This window comes from Bombina bombina, chromosome 4 (genome assembly GCF_027579735.1).
Source record: "Bombina bombina isolate aBomBom1 chromosome 4, aBomBom1.pri, whole genome shotgun sequence".
Taxonomy (NCBI): Eukaryota; Metazoa; Chordata; class Amphibia; order Anura; family Bombinatoridae; genus Bombina; species Bombina bombina.
Genome location: NC_069502.1, coordinates 109,177,512 through 109,203,133, shown reverse-complemented (window position 1 = coordinate 109,203,133; position 25,622 = coordinate 109,177,512). Strand labels below are relative to the sequence as shown.

The 25,622-nt window shown below is 41.2% G+C and overlaps 1 protein-coding gene across 4 annotated transcripts in view; it reads right to left on the bottom strand.

Moving 5' to 3' along the window:
* MMUT (methylmalonyl-CoA mutase) overlaps positions 1 to 25,622 on the bottom strand; it is a 212,893-nt gene that overhangs the window by 73,231 nt on the left and 114,040 nt on the right. For all 4 annotated transcript variants that reach the window (XM_053709592.1, XM_053709593.1, XM_053709591.1 and 1 more), the window contains 2 exons: positions 21,604 to 21,715; positions 14,181 to 14,296 (listed from right to left, as the gene is read on the bottom strand). In XM_053709592.1, the coding sequence (XP_053565567.1) occupies positions 14,181 to 14,296; positions 21,604 to 21,715 (228 nt within the window). The remainder of the gene's footprint in view (positions 1 to 14,180; positions 14,297 to 21,603; positions 21,716 to 25,622) is intronic.

The following is a 25,622-nucleotide window of genomic DNA, read 5'->3' as shown; positions in this document are numbered from 1 at the left end:
TCAGGTCCGCAAGACCTCGCTGAATGCGGAGAGCAATATGCTCTCCACATTTTACATTGCACCAGCCGCTCACAAGAGCTGCTAGTGCAACGCCGCCCCCTGCTGACTCACGCAGGGAGGTGTCAATCCGGCGATTCCTGTCCGCCTCATCAGAGCAGGCGGACAGGGTTATGGAGCAGCGGTCTTTACACCGAAGACTCGCCAGAAACACGGGCGCACAAGCTCCATTCGGAGCTTGATATATGGGCCCCACTGTCTGAATTTCAGCTTTATTTTATGTGACTAGCGGAGCAGAGCTCACCATCAGGGAGATTTTATGTCAACAGCTATAGTGTTAAAGGGATATGAAACCCAATTTTTTTTCTTTCATGATTCAGATAGAGCATGCAATTTTAAGCAACATTATAATTTGCTAATTGGTATGCTTTCTTAAAGGAGCAGCTATGCACTACTGGTTGCTGACTGAACTCATGGGTGAGCCAATGACAATCGACATATATATGCAGCCACCAATCAGCAGCTAGAACCTAGGTTCTTTGCTGCTCCTGAGCTTTCCTAGATAAACCTTTCAGCAAAGGATAACAAGAGAATGAAGCAACTTAAATAATAGAAGTAAATTCGAAAGAGAAGAAATGGAGGCGCTTCATAGGGTGAGTATGTTTGGACAGGTGAAATGCTGCAGATGACAGATACTCACGTGTTTGCAGGCACCACCAGTGGTGCGTGAGAGGCAAGCTGAGGCACACCGGTCCCCCCAGCGAGACTTTCCCTGGTTAAAGGGGCAGTCTAGTCCAAAATAAACTTTCATGATTATGATAGGGCATGTAATTTTAAACAACTTTCCAATTTACTTTTATCACCAATTTTGCCTTGTTCTCTTGGTATTCTTAGTTGAAAGCTAAACCTAGGAGGTTCCTATGCTAATTTCTTAGACCTTGAAGGCCACCTCTTATAGGAATGCATTTTTACAGGTTTTTCACCACTAGAGGGTGTTAGTTCATGTGTGTCAAATAGATAACACTAGGAGTCACCACTGATTGGCTAAAATGCAAGTCTGTCAAAAGAACTGAAATAAGGGGGCAGTTTGCAGAGGCTTAGATACAAGTTAATCACAGAGGTAAAAAGTGTATTAATGTAACCGTGTATGTTAGGCAACAATAGGGAATGGGTAATAAAGGGATTATCTATCTTTTTAAACAATACAAATTATGGTGTAGACTGTCCCTTTAAGTCAGGAGGCTGGATTCCAACTTAGATATTGGCAAATGCCAAGGAATTTTCCACAGCATCAATGCGGTTCTGTTCACAGGATTCCTGCAGGGTGTCACCCTGCAGGAATCCTGTGAACAGAACCGCACTGACGCTGTGGAAAATTCTTTAGCATTTGCCAATATCTAAGTTGGAATCCAGCCTCCTGACTTAACCAGGCAAAGTCTCGCTGGGGGGGACCGGTGTGCCTCAGCTTGCCTCTCACACACCACTGGTGGTGCCTGCAAACACGTGAGTTGCCATTTGTCTGTCATCTGCAGCATTTCACCTGTCCAAAAATAGTCACCCTACGAAGCGCCTCCATTTCTTCTCTTCCATATATCTATAGTATCGTTTGGGACTCAGGATCCCTATCACTGGAGAGCCGAATCGCTGGGTCATTTGTCACCCTTGACAACCTCTTTAGCTTATGGTGTTTGGATCATCTTTTGATAAAGGGAATACCATACACTGCATACTTTCACTATTCAAGGACATATCCTTTGTTTACACACGAATTGTGGACTCACTCCAATTGTTCTGTTTTGTATTGTCATTTTTTATAGTTATTATTTTCGATATAGTTTGATATATACAAGATTAATTAATATTTTTTAGCTTTCTTTCTTTTTCATATTTTTCAATTTTTATTTTAATATACAACTGGTCTGTTACAATCAACACTGTCAGCAACACTTTTTAGAATTATTGTGTTCAATTATCACTATCACTATACACCATACATAATTTTTTTCATATTGGTGTGCGCCCCCTTGTTTGTTATAGTGCTCCAATGGCAATCTACTTGGTGTACATACTGTATATACAATCGTTTACTTCTTGTAAATTGGAAAGGTGTTTAAAACAGACAGTAAAACACTAAACGGTTTACTTTACCTTTTAGACTGGGGGGGGGGGGGGATTTCTCATAATGAAGCAGAGTCACAGTGGAGTTAACTAGACCACCATTTAAAATATTGTGCAACTGCTGAATTTGAACTGCAGCACCAAACCAATAAGCTTAAGAACATAATTTATACTTAACTGATAAATTAGTTTCTTTCCTGGCATGGAGAGTCCACAAATCCATTCAATTACTAGTGGGAATTCAACTCCTGGCCACCAGGTGGAGGCAAAGAACACCCCAGCAAAGCTTTAGGGTACTGACTGATAAACCCTTCTCCAGGCCATCCTGAAGAAAGGACAGAATACAGGGAATGCTCACTTGACTCCAAGAAAAACCCCTAGATCCACACCAATGAAGGTATTTACGACATTCCATAGTAAATAAAATAGCCCTTTATTTCCCATATACTCTAATTTCAATATAAAAAATTTGAATAAAATTCTTAGCATAGATAAATAATTATTAAAACCGGCACCTCTACACCCCAGCCATGCTGGAGAGACTCGCCCAACCGGTAACCAGGAATCCAATCCACACCAGCATATAAATCCTGTTCAAACTGCAGATCCTAGAAAGATGCAAACATCAGAGAGAAGCGACAGGCAGGTAAAATAATCTAATGCCAGAAAATCAGGTCCATCTCCTTGAAAATCCGGCATCCAAACAGCCGCTTAGAAACAAACTGTTGAGCACTCAGGAAGTAACAGAGCGGTCACATGATCACAAATTCAAAAGTAAGGTGCGGTCCAACAACTTTCTTAAAGAGATATTACCCAAACTAAATAAAAGGTAAACTTGTGCAAACAAATCTCTATAGCCAAAATAAAAAAAACCTTCACATGACAGAACAGTGCCCTGAACTGCTGCCCAATAAATCCCCAACCTTTAAAAGGGATATTCAGTCCCATAAGGATCTTTTTTTTAAAAAAAAACAAAACAAAAAACAAGGAACTCCTAAGTGCTGCATCCTTCTCACCTAGAAGGTAAAAGCACTTACCTGTGGATCCGCTGTAGGACAGGTACAGCAAACAGGTATGACAGAATCCTCACTGACATAGACCTGTAGAAAAAGAAAAAACAGAGTAACCAACCCTGGTTTTCTTTATAGTGGTAGCAAAAATGTTGGAAGGTAAGCAAAGACCACCTCGCCGTCTTCCAACTGCTAAAAGCCACCATTACTCTTACTAAAGAGAATTACATGGACACAGCATAACCCCATTCCTTGCTTGCAGGGAAAAGTACCCATTTAAGAATTAACAACTTGATTTCTTCAGACACCTTCTTCGCACAACAGCTACAAAGTTACACAGGCAAATAATGACTGGGGATTGTGGGTAGTGGGAGGATATTTGAAGCTTTGCTGGGGTGTTCTTTGCCTCCACCTGGTGGCCAGGAGTTGAATTCCCACTAATAATTGAATGGATTTGTGGACTCTCCATGCCATTTGAAAGAAACCACAATTCACCAGTTTACTGAGGAGAATAATTACTGTCTAATTACTGTTTTACCACTGAGGAAAGAGAGGGCACGCAGAACGCCCAGAGAAGTCCTTGTGTTGCAACTGCCATACTTTTAACACTTTTTGTTGTCTTATATAATAACTGATAAAAAAAGATAAAACACTGTCATCAGTTAACTTCATTAAAGGGACAGTAAAGTAAAAAATGAACTTTTATGATTCGGATTAGAGCATGCAATTTTAAAAAACTTTCCAATTTACTTCTGTTATCAAATTTGCTTTGTTCTCCTGCAGTGTTAATTTAGTCGACTAAAACTAGACTAAAATGAGCATAAAACTAAAGAAATTCTCATGACTAAAATACGACTAAAACTAAAATGGCATTTTAGTCAAAAGACTATGACTAAAACTAAATCAAAATGTGCTGTCAAAATTAACACTTTATGCAATTTGTTATAATCAATCCATAATTACTGCTCTTTTGTTTATTTACGAAACTTGGTTTTATTTAATTTTAATATAAAGACATTTTATATACCACAACAGTTAAATCTGTTAAATCTAAATTGCATGTTCAAACTTTAATACCATAAATAAAAACAGGTTAATAAACATTTACTCTAGGAGTATACAATGAGTTTTGGAAGTTCTAGAGCAGTGTTAATTTTGTTTCCGAAACATTTTTGAATTTGTGAACAATCAATTGATTCTTCCTATAGAAATAAGGATAACCCACAAGTATGGGTTTAAGTTATGCTGTGCCTGTGCTAGCTGCAGAAACATTTTGTTGTGTTGAGTTGTACTTGTTTTAATTATTAACAGAGAACTGATAAAGTTTTTATATTGGGTAATATGTGCAATGGCGTTACAGCCAATACAGTTTACAGTTTGTTTTTTTATATTTTGAAGTTGCACTTCTGTTTGTTTATGAAACTTGGTTTTATTAAGTTTAATAAAGATGTTATATATCACAATGGCTAAATCTGTGTCTGTATTGCTTGTTTAAACTTTAGTACCATAAATAATAACAGGTATTATGTTTACTCCTGGAGTATATAATGAGTTTGGAAATGATAGAGAAATGCTTAAATAATGCACTACACTTTAACTAAACCCCTTAGATGTTAGTCGACTAAAATCTACTGGAAATTTAGTCGACTAAAATCTACTGAAGATTTAGTCGACTAAAATTAGACTAAAACTAAAACAATTCAGATGACTAAAATACGACTAAAACTAAAATGGCATTTTAGTCAAAAGACTAATACTAAGACTAAATCGAAATTTGCTGTCAAAATTAACACTGTTCTCCTGGTATCTTTTATTGAAGAGTAAATCTAGGTAAGCTCATAAGAGTTCAGGAGTGTGCACGTGTCTTCAGTACTCTAGGGCAGCAGTGTTTTACAACATTGTTTAACAAAGCTACAAATAATGTTGCAAAACACTGCTGCCATAGATTAAAGGGACACTGAACCCAATTTTTTTCTTTTGATTCAGATAGAGCGTGCAATTTTAAGCAACTTTCTAATTTACTCCTATTATCAATTTTTCTTCATTCTCTTGGTATGTTTATTTGAAAAGCAAGAATGTAAGTTTAGATGCCGGCCCCTTTTTGGTGAACAGCCTGGGTTGTCCTTGCTGACTGGACAGCACCAATAAACAAGTGCTGTCCATGGTTCTGAACCAACAATTTGCTGTCTCCTTAGCATAGATGCCTTCTTTTTCAAATAAAGATAGCAAGAGAACGAAGAAAAATTGATAATAGAAGTAAATTAGAAGTTTGCTTAAAATTGCATGCTCTATCTGAATCATGAAAGAAAAAAATTGGGTTCAGTGTCCCTTTAAGACACGTGCACACTCCTGAGCTCTGATGAGCCTAACACGTTTTACTCTTTAATAAAAGATACCAAGAGAACAAAGCAAATTTGATAACAGAAATACATTGGAAAGTTGTTTAAAATCACATGCTCCTCTATCTGACTGATTAAAGTTTAATTTTGACTTTACTGTCCCTTTAAGTCTGATATTTGCACCTATTATAAACCTATATTTTTGTACATTTTCAAAAATTGGATGTAATACAGGTAGAAAACCCTTTATCCAAACTGCTCGGGACCGAATAAAGTTTGGATTTCGGAATAGTTTGTATTTTAGAATATTTGCATCTTTAAAATGGGACAGTTTGGAGAGGGGATGGAACCAAGTGTAAACCACAATATCTAATGTCATTTAGGCAATATTTACATGTCATTATACAGCTTATACATGTAACATAACGGTAGTTTTATATCATTACTAATACTTTTGTATACATAGTACCAACAGAAAGCTAGCACAGTATTGTAATCAGAAAGGTAATATTTGTTGTTTTAAATAAATATAGACGATTATTTGCATTTTAGAACACAAAAACAAACCAAAGCCACAGGCAGAAACTTACTTTAAAAAATATATATATATTAAAAAGTTTGGATTTCAGAATAAGTTTGGATTTTGGAATTCCAGGTTTGGGGATTTGTACCTGTAATCTTATTTGAATGCATAGGCTAACCTAAGAAATGACCTTGCTGAAAAACAAAAATTGAATTGCATTTGATAAAGTCAACTTGAACATGGTCCACCTTAGGTATATTAGAGAAGCCATCAAAGTAAAACATTGCGCTCCTGATGCAAAGTTTCCTTTGAAATCACAGCAGCAGAACAGAAATCACATCCTTAAAGGGGTACTTAAAAACATTTTTTTTTTCTTTCATGAGTCAGATAGAGAATGCAATTTTAAGCAACTTTCTAATTTACTCCCAGTATCAATTTATCTTCGTTCTCTTGGTATCTTTATTTGAAAAATCAGGAATGATAGCTTAGGAGCCGGCCCATTTTAGGTTCAGCACCTGGGTAGAGCTTTGCTGAATGGTGGCTAAATGTAGCCACCAATTAGCAAGTGCTATCCAGGGTGCTGAAACAATAATGGGCTGGAGCCTAAGCTTTCATTCCTGCTTTTTCATATAAAAATTCCAAAAGAATAAATAAAAAAGTTATATGAGGAGTAAATTAGAAAGTTGCTTAAAATTGCATTCTCTATATGAATCATAATAGAAAACATTTGTGTTCAGTGTCCCTTTAAAGTAAATATAGCCTTACACTCTGCATAACACCTAGTAGTAAATATAGCCTTACACTCTGCACAACACCTAGTAGTAAATATAGCCTTACACTCTGCACAACACCTGGTAGTAAATATAGCCTTACACTCTGCACAACACCTAGTAGTAAATATAGCCTTACACTCTGCACAACACCTAGTAGTAAATATAGCCTTACACTCTGCACAACACCTAGTAGTAAATATAGCCGCCTTACACTGTGCACAACACCTAGTAGTAAATATAGCCTTACATTCTGCACAACACCTAGTAGTAAATATAGCCTTACACTCTGCACAACACCTAGTAGTAAATATAGCCTTACACTCTGCACAACACCTAGTAGATCATTCTTAATTTAATATCATTCCTGTCTCCAGATTTAGAGGCAGATTCTCTATAGCTTTCTTGGCTGGTGAATCCTATAAGAATAATCACCAGCCCTTCTATTTCCCTGATGGAATTCTATAAAGGCACTTTTTACCCTGAAAATAGGGTGACTCGCTAAGGGGGCGTATACTGCATTTTCTTATAGAAAATGCGATGCATACATTACAAAAGGGTATAGGTAAATTTGTAATTGTTGTAAATCACAGAAAACTAATAATTAAACTATTCACACGTAAATATGCAGGAACAAATTGTATGGTTAAGGTGCATCAAAACATTGTATTTTGTAAAAAAAAATAGAATTTGTATGTAAATCTTATTTAATATGCACAGTGTAAATCGTAAATTAATTACACTGGGTGTGCAAAAAAAAACATGGAAATTGATACGTACAGAATACAAAGCGTAATTATTGTTTTTGGGAAAAAATGGGCTGAACATGGCCGTATATGAAATGGTCTCTTTAATCAAAACACTTATAACCCTAAAAGAAAAACACACGCTTATGAAAATAGAAGCGATTGTAAGATGCTATACGCAGAAAGCAGCATAGTGAGATTTATAAAGGCTGCAGGATTTAATTTTTATATTGTGCGCCAACTGCTCACTGCTAACTTCACTCTATGGAGCGAAGAATTGTCCCTTTTTAGCGAGCTCCTTTACATTATATAGGAGTCATCTCGCCACTCGCAGGGACTGCCCCTTTTTTACAATACCACCACCATTATAGCCCCTGTGGGGGTCAGCATGAAAAACCGCGTCTCATCTGGCGAGATTTAGAGAAGTGGCCCCAAGTCAAAGACAGACAACAAGTGACTCACAACAAACAAATACATATGCCCAAAATACACTTCGTTTAAAGCAGGGATTGGACAGAGCAGGCAGAAGTGATTGAGAGACAGGGTCATTGCTGCAGTCAAACTCTAGTGCTTTGAAATAGAGGCAACAATAAAAGTTCTGGAGTAGACTGTCCCTTTAAGAGATCTTTTGACTGACACATGCCTCAAGCATGTAAAAATAATTTTGTAGTAGGATCAAAATAGATAGTAATTTCTTCTGTTAAGTGTGATCAGTCCACGGGTCATCATTACTTCTGGGATATTACTCCTCCCCAACAGGAAGTGCAAGAGGATTCACCCAGCAGAGCTGCATATAGCTCCTCCCCTCTACGTCACTCCCAGTCATTCTCTTGCACCCAACGACTAGATAGGATGTGTGAGAGGACTATGGTGATTATACTTAGTTTTATATCTTCAATCAAAAGTTTGTTATTTTAAAATAGCACCGGAGTGTGTTATTACCTCTCTGGCAGAGTTTGAAGAAGAATCTACCAGAGTTTTGCTATGATTTTAGCCGGAGTAGTTAAGATCATATTGCTGTTCTCGGCCATCTGAGGAGTGAGGTAAACTTCAGATCAGGGGACAGCGGGCAGATGAATCTGCATAGAGGTATGTAGCAGTTTTTATTTTCTGACAATGGAATTGATGAGAAAATCCTGCCATACCGATATAATGTCATGTATGTATACTTTACACTTCAGTATTCTGGGGAATGGTACTTCACTAGAATTACACTGTAAGAAATACATAAAGCTGTTTAATAACTAGAGATTATGTTTAACGTTTTTGCTGGAATGTAAAATCGTTTTCATTTGCTGAGGTACTGTGTGAATAAATGTTTGGGCACTATTTTTCCACTTGGCAGTTGCTTAATCTGTTTTTCTGACAGTTTCTGTTCTCCCTCACTGCTGTGTGTGAGGGGGAGGGGCCGTTTTTTGCGCTTTTTCTATGCATCAAATATTTCAGTCAGCAACTCATTGTATTCCCTGCATGATCCGGTTCATCTCTACAGAGCTCAGGGGTCTTCAAAACTTATTTTGAGGGAAGTAATTTCTCTCAGCAGAGCTGTGAGAATTATAGTTTGACTGAGATAAAAAACGTTTATTCTGTAATTTGTTTCCTGCTTTCAGAATTTGTTATCTTTGCTAATGGGATTAAGCCTTTGCTAAAGTTGTGTTGTTTACAAGGATTGAGGCTATAACTGTTTCAATTTATTAATTTTCAACTGTCATAGATCTTCTGTGCTTCTTAAAGGCACAGTACATTTTAATATTATTCTAATTGAATTGTATTTCCAAGTTGCAAGTTTATTTGCTAGTGTGTTAAACATGTCTGATTCAGAGGATGATACCTGTGTCATTTGTTGCAATGCCAAAGTGGAGCCCAATAGAAATTTATGTACTAACTGTATTGATGCTACTTTAAATAAAAGTCAATCTGTACAAATTGAACAAATTTCACCAAACAACGAGGGGAGAATTATGCCGACTAACTCGCCTCACGTGTCAGTACCTACATCTCCCGCTCAGAGGGAGGTGCGTGATATTGTAGCGCCGAGTACATCTGGGCGGCCATTACAAATCACATTACAGGATATGGCTACTGTTATGACTGAGGTTTTGGCTAAATTACCAGAACTAAGAGGTAAGCGTGATCACTCTGGGGTGAGAACAGAGTGCGCTGATAATATTAGGGCCATGTCAGACACTGCGTCACAGGTGGCAGAACATGAGGACGGAGAACTTCATTCTGTGGGTGACGGTTCTGATCCAAACAGACTGGATTCAGATATTTCAAATTTTAAATTTAAACTGGAAAACCTCCGTGTATTACTAGGGGAGGTGTTAGCGGCTCTGAATGATTGTAACACAGTTGCAATACCAGAGAAAATGTGTAGGTTGGATAAATATTTTGCGGTACCGACGAGTACTGAGGTTTTTCCTATACCTAAGAGACTTACTGAAATTGTTACTAAGGAGTGGGATAGACCCGGTGTGCCGTTCTCACCCCCTCCGATATTTAGAAAAATGTTTCCAATAGACGCCACCACAAGGGACTTATGGCAAACGGTCCCTAAGGTGGAGGGAGCAGTTTCTACCTTAGCTAAGCGTACCACTATCCCGGTGGAGGATAGCTGTGCTTTTTCAGATCCAATGGATAAAAAGTTAGAGGGTTACCTTAAGAAAATGTTTGTTCAACAAGGTTTTATATTGCAACCCCTTGCATGCATTGCGCCGATCACGGCTGCAGCGGCATTCTGGATTGAGTCTCTGGAAGAGAACATTGGTTCAGCTACTCTGGACGACATTACGGACAGGCTTAGAGTCCTTAAACTAGCTAATTCATTCATTTCGGAGGCCGTAGTACATCTTACTAAACTTACGGCGAAAAATTCAGGATTCGCCATTCAGGCACGCAGGGCGCTGTGGCTAAAATCCTGGTCAGCTGATGTTACTTCTAAGTCTAAATAGCTTAATATACCTTTCAAAGGGCAGACCTTATTCGGGCCCGGGTTGAAAGAGATTATCGCTGACATTACAGGAGGTAAAGGCCATGCCCTGCCTCAGGACAAAGCCAAAGCCAAGACTAGACAGTCTAATTTTCGTTCCTTTCATAATTTCAAAGCAGGAGCAGCATCAACTTCCTCTGCACCAAAACAGGAAGGAGCTGTTGCTCGCTACAGACAAGGCTGGAAACCTAACCAGTCCTGGAACAAGGGCAAGCAGACTAGGAAACCTGCTGCTGCCCCTAAAACAGCATGAATTGAGGGCCCCCGATCCGGGATCGGATCTAGTGGGGGGCAGACTTTCTCTCTTCGCCCAGGCTTGGGCAAGAGATGTTCAGGATCCCTGGGCGCTAGAGATAATATCTCAGGGATACCTTCTGGACTTCAAATACTCTCCTCCAAGAGAGAGATTTCATCTGTCAAGATTGTCAACAATCCAGACAAAGAAAGAGGCGTTTCTACGCTGCGTACAAGAGCTCTTGTTAATGGGAGTAATCCATCCAGTTCCACGATCGGAACAGGGACAGGGGTTTTACTCAAATCTGTTTGTGGTTCCCAAAAAAGAGGGAACTTTCAGACAAATCCTGGACTTAAAGATCCTAAACAAATTCCTAAGAGTTCCATCGTTCAAGATGGAGACTATTCGGACAATTTTACCTATGATCCAAGAGGGTCAATACATGACCACTGTAGATTTAAAAGATGCTTACCTTCACATACCGATTCACAAAGATCATTATCGGTACCTAAGGTTTGCCTTCCTAGACAGGCATTACCAGTTTGTGGCTCTTCCATTCGGATTGGCTACAGCTCCAAGAATCTTCACAAAGGTTCTGGGTGCTCTTCTGGCGGTACTAAGACCGCGGGGAATCTCGGTAGCTCCATACCTAGACGACATTCTGATACAAGCTTCAAGCTTTCAAACTGCCAAGTCTCATACAGAGTTAGTGCTGGCATTTCTAAGGTCACATGGATGGAAGGTGAACGAAAAGAAAAGTTCACTCGTTCCACTCACAAGAGTTCCCTTCCTGGGGACTCTTATAGATTCTGTAGAAATGAAGATTTACCTGACAGAGGACAGGCTAACAAGACTTCAAAGTGCTTGCCGCACCCTTCATTCCATTCAACACCCGTCAGTGGCTCAATGCATGGAGGTAATCGGCTTAATGGTAGCGGCAATGGACATAGTACCCTTTGCACGCTTACACCTCAGACCACTGCAACTGTGCATGCTAAGTCAGTGGAATGGGGATTACTCAGACTTATCCCCTTCTCTGAATCTGGATCAAGAGACCAGAAATTCTCTTCTATGGTGGCTTTCTCGGCCACATCTGTCCAGGGGGATGCCATTCAGCAGACCAGACTGGACAATTGTAACAACAGACGCCAGCCTTCTAGGTTGGGGTGCCGTCTGGAATTCTCTGAAGGCTCAGGGACAATGGAGTCAGGAGGAGAGTCTCCTGCCAATAAACATTCTGGAATTGAGAGCAGTTCTCAATGCCCTCCTGGCTTGGCCCCAGTTGACAACTTGGGGGTTCATCAGGTTTCAGTCGGACAACATCACGACTGTAGCTTACATCAACCATCAGGGAGGGACAAGAAGCTCCCTAGCTATGATGGAAGTATCAAAGATAATTTGCTGGGCAGAGTCTCACTCTTGCCACCTGTCAGCAATCCACATCCCGGGAGTGGAGAACTGGGAGGCGGATTTCTTAAGTCGTCAGACTTTTCATCCGGGGGAGTGGGAACTTCATCCGGAGGTCTTTGCCCAAATACTTCGACGTTGGGGCAAACCAGAGATAGATCTCATGGCGTCTCGACAGAACGCCAAGCTTCCTCGTTACGGGTCCAGATCCAGGGATCCAGGAGCAGTCCTGATAGATGCTCTGACAGCACCTTGGGACTTCAGGATGGCTTACGTGTTTCCACCCTTCCCGTTGCTTCCTCGATTGATTGCCAGAATCAAACAAGAGAGAGCATCAGTGATTCTAATAGCACCTGCGTGGCCACGCAGGACTTGGTATGCAGACCTGGTGGACATGTCATCCTGTCCACCTTGGTCTCTACCTCTGAAACAGGACCTTCTGATACAGGGTCCCTTCAAACATCAAAATCTAACTTCTCTGAAGCTGACTGCTTGGAAATTGAACGCTTGATTTTATCAAGACGTGGATTTTCTGAGTCAGTTATTGATACCTTAATACAGGCTAGGAAACCTGTTACCAGAAAGATTTACCATAAGATATGGCGTAAATACCTATATTGGTGTGAATCCAAAGGTTACTCTTGGAGTAAGGTTAGGATTCCTAGGATATTGTCTTTTCTACAAGAAGGTTTAGAAAAGGGTTTATCTGCTAGTTCATTAAAGGGACAGATCTCAGCTCTGTCCATTCTGTTACACAAACGTCTGTCAGAAGTTCCTGACGTCCAGGCTTTTTGTCAGGCTTTGGCCAGAATTAAGCCTGTGTTTAAAACTGTTACTCTACCATGGAGTTTAAACCTTGTTCTTAATGTTTTACAGGGCGTTCCGTTTGAACCCCTTCATTCCATTGATATAAAGTTGTTATCTTGGAAAGTTCTATTTTTAATGGCTATTTCCTCGGCTCGAAGAGTCTCTGAATTATCAGCCTTACATTGTGATTCTCCTTATTTGATTTTTCATTCGGATAAGGTAGCCCTGCGTACTAAACCTGGGTTCTTACCTAAGGTAGTTACTAACAGGAATATCAATCAAGAGATTGTTGTTCCTTCCTTATGCCCAAATCCTTCTTCAAAGAAGGAACGTCTACTGCACAACCTGGATGTAGTCCGTGCTCTAAAATTTTACTTACAGGCAACTAAGGAATTTCGACAAACGTCTTCTCTGTTTGTCATTTACTCTGGGCAGAGGAGAGGTCAAAAAGCTTCCGCTACCTCTCTTTCTTTTTGGCTTCGTAGCATAATTCGTTTAGCTTATGAGACTGCTGGACAGCAGCCTCCTGAAAGAATTACAGCTCATTCTACTAGAGCTGTGGCTTCCACTTGGGCCTTCAAGAATGAGGCCTCTGTTGAACAGATTTGCAAGGCTGCAACTTGGTCTTCGCTTCATACTTTTTCCAAATTTTACAAATTTGACACTTTTGCTTCATCGGAGGCTATTTTTGGGAGAAAGGTTCTTCAGGCAGTGGTTCCTTCTGTATAAAGAGCCTGCCTATCCCTCCCGTCATCCGTGTACTTTTGCTTTGGTATTGGTATCCCAGAAGTAATGATGACCCGTGGACTGATCACACTTAACAGAAGAAAACATAATTTATGCTTACCTGATAAATTCCTTTCTTCTGTAGTGTGATCAGTCCACGGCCCGCCCTGTTTTTAAGGCAGGTAAATATTTTTTGATTTATACTCCAGTCACCACTTCACCCTTGGCTTTTCCTTTCTCGTTGGTCCTTGGTCGAATGACTGGGAGTGACGTAGAGGGGAGGAGCTATATGCAGCTCTGCTGGGTGAATCCTCTTGCACTTCCTGTTGGGGAGGAGTAATATCCCAGAAGTAATGATGACCCGTGGACTGATCACACTACAGAAGAAAGGAATTTATCAGGTAAGCATAAATTATGTTTTTGTTAGCAGAAAGGATTTTAAGGGTTCCTATTTTTCTTGTTTGGTAATACTTTATCTGAATAATGTTTCATGTTTAAATAAAACAAACGCACCTTCTCAAGCTTTTCAATTTGCTTGTTGCGTACTGAAGTGTTATCAATAGACAGAACTTCTACGGTTTCTTCTTTTTCCAGCTGGTATTTATTCACACCAACAATAACTTCAGATCCTGAATATAACAAACAGCAAAATTATTGCAGAAGCTTCAGCTTTTATTCCTTAATATTAGGGAGAAATAGAACTTTTTTTTTAAAATAAACATTACATGTTTTGTTCCTAAATTCCTGTAAATGCATTAAGCACATAGTTAAAGTCAGCTGCAGAGCAGCAATACTGGTCTGTAGTTGAATAGAGGCACTAAGTCTATGAGAAAAGAATTTAAATGTGTTTAACTGCTTGAACCAGGGGTTTAAAGGGACATGAAAGCTTTCCTTTCATTATTCAGAGCGTGTGATTTTAAACATCTTTCCAATTTACTTCTATGATCAAATTTGCTTTATTCTTTTGGTATTTTTATTTGAAGGAGCAGCTATGCCCCCCTGGGAGCTAGCTGAACACATATGGTGAGCCAATGACAAGAGGAATTTATGTGCAGCCACCAATAATGCATTGCTGCTCTTGACCATATCTAGGTATGCTTTTCAACTAAGGATACCAAGACAATGAAGCAAATTAGATAATAGAAATACATTGGAAACATGTTTAAAAACAAATGCTCTGTCTGATTTATGAAAGAAGAATTGTGGGTCTAATGTCGCTTTAAGACATAGATATATGCACACAATAAAATGATCTAACACTTTACAGCACCTTCTCATTGCACATTTATGTCTTTAATTGAATGCTTATAAAATGGGAATAAAACACTAAAGTTTTAGCTTTTTATATAACTACATATAGGCATGAAACGAAAGCACTAGAGAACTAACAGAATTAAAGGGACATTAACTGCTAAATACAACCACAGTTAATACCCATTATGCTATTGTATTTTCTCCTGTGCCTACAGCGGTCTTCAAAGTTGTTCTCGTATTTTAACCCCTTACAATTATTAGTTAGTGAAGCTCGGCATCTTCACACTGGGCGCCGCTATCTTGGAACTTATACTTGTTATAAAAACTATTACACTGTGCAAAAAAACTACAAAAATGTAACACCTGCTCTATACTATGTGAGCTAAATTGAAGTGCAAGGTACAACTGTCAAAAAGTCAGTAACATCACAGATCTGTGTGAGTGCACTGCTTCCGTCACATGATGCAACAATATGGGCGCTAGAAGATGGCGGCACCCAGTATAAAATGCAGAGCTTTAGCAACTGAATTCTGTAATGAGTTAAAATAAGAGAACGGATTCAAAGAGAGCTGCAGGTAAAAGGGGAATACAATAATCGTAGTTGCACCCAGCAGTCTAATGCCCCTATAAAAACACAATTTATGCTTACCTGATAAATTTATTTCTCTTGTGGTGTATCCAGTCCACGGATCATCCATTACTTGTGGGATAATCTCATTCCCAACAGGAAGTTGCAAGAGGACAACCACAGCAAAGCAGTTATATAGCTCCTCCCCTCACTACCATATCCAGTCATTCGACCGAAAACAAGCAGAGAAAGGAGAAACCATAGGGTGCAGTGGTGACTGTAGTTTAAATTTAAAAATCACCTGCCTTAAAATGACAGGGCGGGCCGTGGACTGGATACACCACAAGAGAAATAAATTTATCATGTAAGCATAAATTGTGTTTTCTCTTGTAAGGTGTATCCAGTCCACGGATCATCCATTACTTGTGGGATACCAATACCAAAGCTAAAGTACACGGATGAAGGGAGGGACAAGGCAGGTACTTAAACGGAAGGTACCACTGCCTGTAAAACCTGTCTCCCAAAAATAGCCTCCGAAGAAGCAAAAGTATCAAATTTGTAGAATTTTGAAAAAGTATGAAGCGAAGACCAAGTCGCCGCCTTGCAAATCTGTTCAACAGAAGCCTCATTTTTAAAGGCCCAAGTGGAAGCCACAGCTCTAGTGGAATGAGCTGTAATCCTTTCAGGAGGCTGCTGTCCAGCAGTCTCATAGGCTAAGCGGATTATGCTTCTTAGCCAAAAAGAAAGAGAGGTTGCCGAAGCCTTTTGACCTCTCCTCTGTCCAGAGTAGACAACAAACAAAGCAGATGTTTGACGAAAATCTTTAGTAGCTTGTAAGTAAAACTTTAAAGCACGAACCACGTCCAGATTGTGTAACAGACGTTCCTTTTTCGAAGAAGGATTAGGACACAAGGATGGAACAACAATCTCTTGATTGATATTCTTGTTAGATACCACCTTAGATAAAAACCCAGGTTTGGTACGCAGGACTACCTTATCCGTATGAAAAATCAGATAAGGAGAATCACATTGTAAGGCAGATAACTCGGAGACTCTGCAAGCCGAGGAAATAGCTACCAAAAAAAGAACTTTCCAAGATAAAAGTTTGATATCTATGGAATGAAGAGGTTCAAACGGAACTCCTTGAAGAACCAAATTTAAGCTCCATGGTGGAGCAACAGGTTTAAACACAGGCTTGATTCTAACTAAAGCCTGACAAAATGCCTGAACGTCTGGAACATCTGCCAGACGCTTGTGCAAAAGAATAGACAGAGCAGAAATCTGTCCCTTTAAGGAACTAGCTGCCAATCCTTTTTCCAAACCTTCTTGGAGAAAAGATAATATCCTGGGAATCCTGACCTTACTCCATGAGTAACCCTTGGATTCACACCAATAAAGATATTTACGCCATATCTTATGGTAAATTTTCCTGGTGACAGGCTTTCGTGCCTGTATTAAGGTATCAATGACTGACTCGGAGAAGCCACGCTTTGATAAAATCAAGCGTTCAATCTCCAGGCAGTCAGTCTCAGAGAAATTAGATTTGGATGGTTGAAAGGACCCTGAAGTAGAAGGTCCTGTCTCAGAGGCAGAGACCATGGTGGAAAGGATGACATGTCCACTAGATCTGCATACCAGGTCCTGCGTGGCCACGCAGGTGCTATCAGAATCACCGATGCTCTCTCCTGCTTGATCTTGGCAATCAGTCGAGGGAGCAGAGGAAACGGTGGAAACACATAAGCCAGGTTGAAAGACCAGGGCGCTGCTAGAGCATCTATCAGCGTCGCCTTGGGATCCCTGGACCTGGATCCGTAACACGGAAGCTTGGCTTTCTGGCGAGACGCCATGAGATCCAGTTCTGGCTTGCCCCAACGATGAATCAATTGTGCAAACACCTCCGGATGGAGTTCCCACTCCCCCGGATGAAAAGTCTGACGACTTAGAAAATCCGCCTCCCAGTTCTCTACACCAGGGATATGGATAGCTGATAGGTGGCAAGAGTGCATCTCTGCCCAGCGAATTATTTTTGAAACTTCTAACATCGCTAGGGAACTTCTTGCTCCCCCTTGATGGTTGATGTAAGCCACAGTCGTGATGTTGTCCGACTGAAATCTGATGTACCTCAGAGTTGCTAACTGACGCCAAGCCTGAAGAGCATTGAATATCGCTCTTAGTTCCAGAATATTTATTGGAAGGAGAGTCTCCTCCTGAGTCCACGATCCCTGAGCCTTCAGGGAGTTCCAGACTGCACCCCAACCTAGAAGGCTGGCATCTGTTGTTACAATTGTCCAATCTGGCCTGCGAAAGGTCATACCTTTGGACAGATGGACCCGAGATAGCCACCAGAGAAGAGAATCCCTGTGTAATCCCCGTTCCACTGACTGAGAATGCATAGTTGCAGCGGTCTGAGATGTAAGCGTGCAAACGGCACTATGTCCATTGCCGCTACCATTAAACCGATTACTTCCATTAAGCCGATTACTTCTACACTGAGCCACCGAAGGGCGCGGAATGGAATGAAGAATACGGCAGGAATTTAGAAGCTTTGATAACCTGGACTCCGTCAGGTAAATTTTCATTTCTACAGAATCTATCAGAGTCCCTAGGAAGGAAACTCTTGTGAGTGGGGATAGAGAACTCTTTTCCTCGTTCACTTTCCACCCATGCGACCTCAGAAATGCCAGTACTATGTCCGTATGAGACTTGGCAATTTGGAAGTTTGACGCCTGTATCAGGATGTCGTCTAAATAAGGGGCCACTGCTATGCCCCGCGGCCTTAGGACCGCCAGAAGCGACCCTAGAACCTTCGTAAAGATTCTTGGGGCTGTAGCTAATCCAAAGGGAAGAGCTACAAACTGGTAATACCTGTCTAGAAAGGCAAACCTGAGAAACCGATGATGATCTTTGTGTATCGGAATGTGAAGATAAGCATCCTTTAAATCCACTGTAGTCATATATTGACCCTCCTGGATCATAGGTAGGATGGTACGAATAGTTTCCATCTTGAATGATGGAACTCTGAGGAATTTGTTTAAGATCTTTAGATCCAAAATAGGTCTGAAGGTTCCCTCTTTTTTGGGAACCACAAACAGATTTGAGTAAAAGCCCTGTCCCTGTTCCTCCTTTGGAACTGGATGGATCACTCCCATAACTAGGAGGTCTCGTACACAGTGTAAGAATGCCTCTCTCTTTATCTGGTTTGCAGATAATTGTGAAAGGTGAGATCTCCCTTTTGGGGGGGAAGCTTTGAAGTCCAGAAGATATCCCTGGGATATAATTTCCAACGCCCAGGGATCCTGGACATCTCTTGCCCACGCCTGGGCAAAGAGTGAAAGTCTGCCCCCTACTAGATCCGTTACCAGATAGGGGGCCGTTCCTTCATGCTGTCTTAGAGGCAGCAGCAGGCTTTTTAGCCTGCTTACCTTTGTTCCAGGTCTGATTTGGTCTCCAGACCGTCTTGGACTGAGCAAAAGTTCCCTCTTGTTTTGCATTAGAGGAAGTTGATGCCGCACCTGCCTTGAAGTTTCGAAAGGCACGAAAATGAGACTGTTTGGCCCTTGATTTGGACCTGTCCTGAGGAAGGGCATGGCCTTTTCCTCCAGTGATATCAGCAATAATCTCCTTCAAACCAGGCCTGAATAAAGTCTGCCCCTTGAAGGGAATGCTAAGCAGCTTAGATTTTGAAGTCACGTCAGCTGACCATGATTTAAGCCATAGCGCCCTGCGCGCCTGTATAGCAAAACCAGAATTTTTAGCCGTTAGTTTAGTCAAATGAACAATGGCATCAGAAACAAAAGAATTGGCTAGCTTAAGTGCTCTAAGCTTGCCAAGTATGTCATCCAATGGAGTCGCTACCTGTAAAGCCTCTTCCAGAGACTCAAACCAGAACGCCGCAGCAGCAGTGACAGGAGCAATGCATGCAAGGGGCTGTAGGATAAAACCTTGTTGAATAAATATTTTCTTAAGGTAACCTTCTAATTTTTTATCCATTGGATCTAAAAAAGCACAACTGTCCTCGACAGGGATAGTAGTACGCTTTGCTAGAGTAGAAACTGCTCCCTCCACCTTAGGGACTGTCTGCCATAAGTCCCGTGTGGTGGCGTCTATAGGAAACATTTTTCTAAAAATAGGAGGGGGAGAGAACGGCACACCTGGTCTATCCCATTCCTTATTAATAATTTATGTAAACCTTTTAGGTATTGGAAAAACATCAGTACACACCGGCACTGCATAGTATTTATCCAGTCTACACAATTTCTCTGGCACTGCAATTGTATCACAGTCATTCAGAGCAGCTAAAACCTCCCTGAGCAACACGCGGAGGTGTTCAAGCTTAAATTTAAATGTAGAAATATCAGAATCAGGTATCTTTCCTGAGTCAGAAACATCACCCACAGACTGAAGCTCTCCTTCCTCAGCTTCTGCATATTGTGAGGCAGTATCAGACATGGTTCTTAAAGCGTCAGTATGCTCTGCATTTCGTCTAACCCCAGAGCTATCTCGCTTACCTCTAAATTCAGGTAGTCTGGCTAATACTGCTAACAGTGTATTATCCATGACTGCCGCCATGTCTTGTAAAGTAAACGCTATGGGCGCCCTGGATGTACTTGGCACCATTTGAGCGTGAGTCCCTTGAGCGGGAGTCAAAGGATCTGACACGTGGGGAGAGTTAGTCGGCATAACTTCCCCCTCGTCAGATTCCTCTGGTGATAAATTTTTTAAAGACATAATATGATCTTTATTGCTTAAAGTGAAATCAGTACATTTGGTACACATTCTAAGAGGGGGTTCCACCATGGCTTTTAAACATAATGAACAAGGAGTTTCCTCTATGTCAGACATGTTTATACAGACTAGCAATGAGACTAGCAAGCTTGGAAAACACTTTGAATCAAGTTAACAAGCAAATATAATAAACAGTACTGTGCCTTTAAGAGAAACAAATTTTGTCAAAATTTGAAAAACAGTGAAAAAAGGCAGTAAATTAAACGAAATTTTTACAGTGTATGTAATAAGTTAACAGAGCATTGCACCCACTTGCAAATGGATGATTAACCCTTTAGTTCAAAAAACGGATCAAAAAAACGTTATAGACGTTTTTTAACAGTCACAACAAACTGCCACAGCCTGCTGTGGCCCTACCTTCCCCAATAAACGATTTTGGAAAGCCTTTGAGCCCTTCAGAGATGTCCTATAGCATTCAGGGACCTTCTGAGGGAAGCTGGATATCTCAGTCTGTAATTTTAACTGCGCAAAAAAGCGCTAAAATAGGCCCCTCCCACTCATACTACAACAGTGGAAAGCCTCAGGAAACTGTTTCTAGGCAAAATTTAAGCCAGCCATGTGGAAAAAACTAGGCCCCAATAAAGTTTTATCACCAAAGCATATATAAAAACGATTAAACATGCCAGCAAACGTTTTATATTGCAATTTTAAAAGGGTATTACCCCTGAGAGTAAGCATGATACCAGTCGCTATTAAATCACTGTATTCAGGCTTAACTTACATTAATCCGGTATCAGCAGCATTTTCTATCATTTTCCATTTCTAGAAAAAATTGTAACTGCACATACCTTATAGCAGAGTAACCTGCATGCCATTCTCCCGCTGAAGTTACCTCTCTCCTCAGACATATGTGAGAACAGCAATGGATCTTAGTTACAACCTGCTAAGATCATAGAAACCTCAGGCAGATTCTTCTTCTATTTACTGCCTGGGATAAAATAGCACAACTCCGGTACTATTTAAAAATAACAAACTTTTGATTGAAGAAAAAAAACTAACTTTATTTCACCACTCTCTCTTACTACCTCCATGCTTGTTGAGATTTGCAAGAGAATGACTGGATATGGTAGTGAGGGGAGGAGCTATATAACAGCTCTGCTGTGGGTGTCCTCTTGCAACTTCCTGTTGGGAATGAGAATATCCCACAAGTAATGGATGATCCGTGGACTGGATACACCTTACAAGAGAAATAGAAGTTTAGGAAGAGCATTGGTAAGGGGTTGAATAAAGGGGGCATAAAGCACTCAAATATATAAAAAACATATGAATACCTAGTACCATTCTCAAGGGTTCTTTGCTTTGGAGAACCTTTGCTCTTTCAGCACTCACCTGAATCGATCCTGGCTTGTCTCCTTGCTGCACACTCCTCAATACGGAGTTTGGGGATGCCCTCAGCGACAGCTCTGGCCATGCCGCCCATATCCTCTACTTCTTTAATCATCTAAGCAATAAGAGATGTAGAAAACACTATAATGCTGCGGATTATGGTTCCTTATCTTAAATTGGACAAAATCTGGGATAATGGTTGATCCCTTTATTTCTTACAGAAAAAACAGAATTTATGCTTACCTGATAAATTACTTTCTCCAACGGTGTGTCCGGTCCACGGCGTCATCCTTACTTGTGGGATATTCTCTTCCCCAACAGGAAATGGCAAAGAGTCCCAGCAAAGCTGGCCATATAGTCCCTCCTAGGCTCCGCCCACCCCAGTCATTCGACCGACGGACAGGAGGAAATATATATAGGAGAAACCATATGGTACCGTGGTGACTGTAGTTAGAGAAAATAATTCATCAGACCTGATTAAAAAAACAGGGCGGGCCGTGGACCGGACACACCGTTGGAGAAAGAAATTTATCAGGTAAGCATAAATTCTGTTTTCTCCAACATTGGTGTGTCCGGTCCACGGCGTCATCCTTACTTGTGGGAACCAATACCAAAGCTTTAGGACACGGATGAAGGGAGGGAGCAAATCAGGTCACCTAAATGGAAGGCACCACGGCTTGCAAAACCTTTCTCCCAAAAATAGCCTCCGAAGAAGCAAAAGTATTAAATTTGTAAAATTTGGCAAAAGTGTGCAGTGAAGACCAAGTCGCTGCCTTACATATCTGGTCAACAGAAGCCTCGTTCTTGAAGGCCCATGTGGAAGCCACAGCCCTAGTGGAGTGAGCTGTGATTCTTTCAGGAGGCTGCCGTCCGGCAGTCTCATAAGCCAATCGGATAATGCTTTTAAGCCAAAAAGAAAGAGAGGTAGAAGTCGCTTTTTGACCTCTCCTTTTACCAGAATAAACAACAAACAAGGAAGATGTTTGTCTGAAATCTTTAGTAGCCTCTAAATAGAATTTTAGAGCACGGACTACGTCCAAATTGTGTAACAAACGTTCCTTCTTTGAAACTGGATTCGGACACAAAGAAGGTACAACTATCTCCTGGTTAATATTTTTGTTAGAAACAACTTTCGGAAGAAAACCAGGCTTAGTACGCAAAACCACCTTATCTGTATGGAACACCAGATAGGGCGGAGAACACTGCAGAGCAGATAACTCTGAAACTCTTCTAGCAGAAGAAATTGCAACTAAAAACAAAACTTTCCAAGATAGTAACTTAATATCTATGGAATGTAAAGGTTCAAACGGAACCCCTTGAAGAACTGAAAGAACTAGATTTAGACTCCAGGGAGGAGTCAAAGGTCTGTAAACAGGCTTGATCCTAACCAGAGCCTGAACAAATGCTTGAACATCTGGCACAGCTGCCAGTCTTTTGTGTAGTAAGACAGATAAAGCAGAGATCTGTCCCCTTAGAGAACTTGCAGATAATCCTTTCTCCAAACCTTCTAGTAGAAAGGAGAGAATCTTAGGAATTTTTACCTTGTTCCATGGGAATCCCTTGGATTCACACCAACAGATATATTTTTTCCATATTTTATGGTAAATTTTTCTAGTTACAGGCTTTCTAGCCTGAATCAGAGTATCTATTACAGAATCTGAAAACCCACGCTTTGATAAAATCAAGCGTTCAATCTCCAAGCCGTCAGTTGGAGGGAAACCAGATTCGGATGTTCGAATGGACCCTGAACAAGAAGGTCCTGTCTCAAAGGTAGCTTCCATGGTGGAGCCGATGACATATTCACCAGGTCTGCATACCAAGTCCTGCGTGGCCACGCAGGAGCTATCAAGATCACCGAGGCCCTCTCCTGATTGATCCTGGCTACCAGCCTGGGAATGAGAGGAAACGGTGGGAATACATAAGCTAGGTTGAAGGTCCAAGGTGCTACTAGTGCATCTACTAGGGTCGCCTTGGGATCCCTGGATCTGGACCCGTAGCAAGGGACCTTGAAGTTCTGACGAGACGCCATCAGATCCATGTCTGGAATGCCCCATAATTGAGTTATTCGGGCAAAGATTTCCGGATGGAGTTCCCACTCCCCCGGATGGAATGTCTGACGACTCAGAAAATCCGCTTCCCAATTTTCCACTCCTGGGATGTGGATCGCAGACAAGTGGCAGGAGTGATCCTCCGCCCATTGAATTATTTTGGTCACTTCTTTCATCGCCAGGGAACTCCTTGTTCCCCCCTGATGATTGATATATGCAACGGTCGTCATGTTGTCTGATTGGAACCTTATGAATTTGGCCTTTGCTAGTTGAGGCCAAGCTCTGAGAGCATTGAATATCGCTCTCAGTTCCAGAATGTTTATCGGGAGAAGAGATTCTTCCCGAGACCATAGACCCTGAGCTTTCAGGGATTCCCAGACCGCGCCCCAGCCCACTAGACTGGCGTCGGTCGTGACAATGACCCACTCTGGTCTGCGGAAGCTCATTCCCTGGGACAGATTGTCCAGGGTCAGCCACCAACGGAGTGAATCTCTGGTCCTTTGATCTACTTGAATCATCGGAGACAAGTCTGTATAATCCCCATTCCACTGTTTGAGCATGCACAGTTGTAATGGTCTTAGATGAATTCGTGCAAAAGGAACTATGTCCATTGTTGCAACCATCAATCCTATTACTTCCATGCACTGCGCTATGGAAGGACGAGGAACAGAATGAAGTACTTGACAAGAGCTTAGAAGTTTTGATTTTCCGACCTCTGTCAGAAAAATCCTCATTTCTAAGGAATCTATTATTGTTCCCAGGAAGGGAACTCTTGTCGACGGGGACAGAGAACTTTTTTCTTTGTTCACCTTCCATCCGTGAGATCTGAGAAAGGCTAGGACGACGTCCGTATGAGCCTTTGCTTTTGACAGGGACGACGCTTGTATTAGGATGTCGTCCAAGTAAGGTACTACTGCAATGTCCCGTGGTCTTAGAACCGCTAGAAGGGACCCTAGTACCTTTGTGAAAATCCTTGGAGCAGTGGCTAATCCGAATGGAAGTGCCACAAACTGGTAATGCTTGTCCAGAAAAGCGAACCTTAGGAACTAATGATGTTCCTTGTGGATAGGAATATGTAGGTACGCATCCTTTAAATCCACGGTAGTCATAAATTGACTTTCCTGGATGGTGGGTAGGATCGTTCGAATGGTTTCCATTTTGAACGATGGTACCCTGAGAAATTTGTTTAGGATCTTCAAATCCAAAATTGGTCTGAATGTTCCCTCTTTTTTGGGAACTACGAACAGATTGGAATAAAATCCCATTCCTTGTTCTCTTATTGGAACTGGATGTATCACTCCCATCTTTAACAGGTCTTCTACACAATGTAAGAATGCCTGTCTCTTTATTTGGTTTGAGGATAAGTGAGACCTGTGGAACCTTCCCCTTGGGGGTAGTTCCTTGAATTCCAGGAGATAACCTTGAGAAACTATTTCTAGCGCCCAAGGATCCTGAACATCTCTTGCCCAAGCCTGAGCAAAGAGAGAGAGTCTGCCCCCCACTAGATCCGGTCCCGGATCGGGGGCTATCCCTTCATGCTGTTTTGGTAGCAGTGGTAGGCTTCTTGGCCTGCTTACCCTTGTTCCAGCCTTGCATTGGTTTCCAGGCTGGTTTGGGCTGTGAGGCATTACCCTCTTGCTTAGAGGATGCAGAATTAGAGGCTGGTCCGTTTCTGCGAAAGGGACGAAAATTAGGCTTATTTTTAGCCTTAAAAGACCTATCCTGTGGAAGGGCGTGGCCCTTTCCCCCAGTGATGTCTGAAATAATCTCTTTCAAATCTGGTCCAAATAATGTTTTACCTTTGAAAGGGATGTTAAGCAGTTTTGTCTTGGAAGACACATCCGCTGACCAAGACTTTAGCCAAAGCGCTCTGCGCGCCACGATAGCAAACCCTGAATTTTTCGCCGCTAATCTAGCTAATTGCAAAGCGGCATCTAAAACAAAAGAGTTAGCCAATTTAAGTGCGTGAACTCT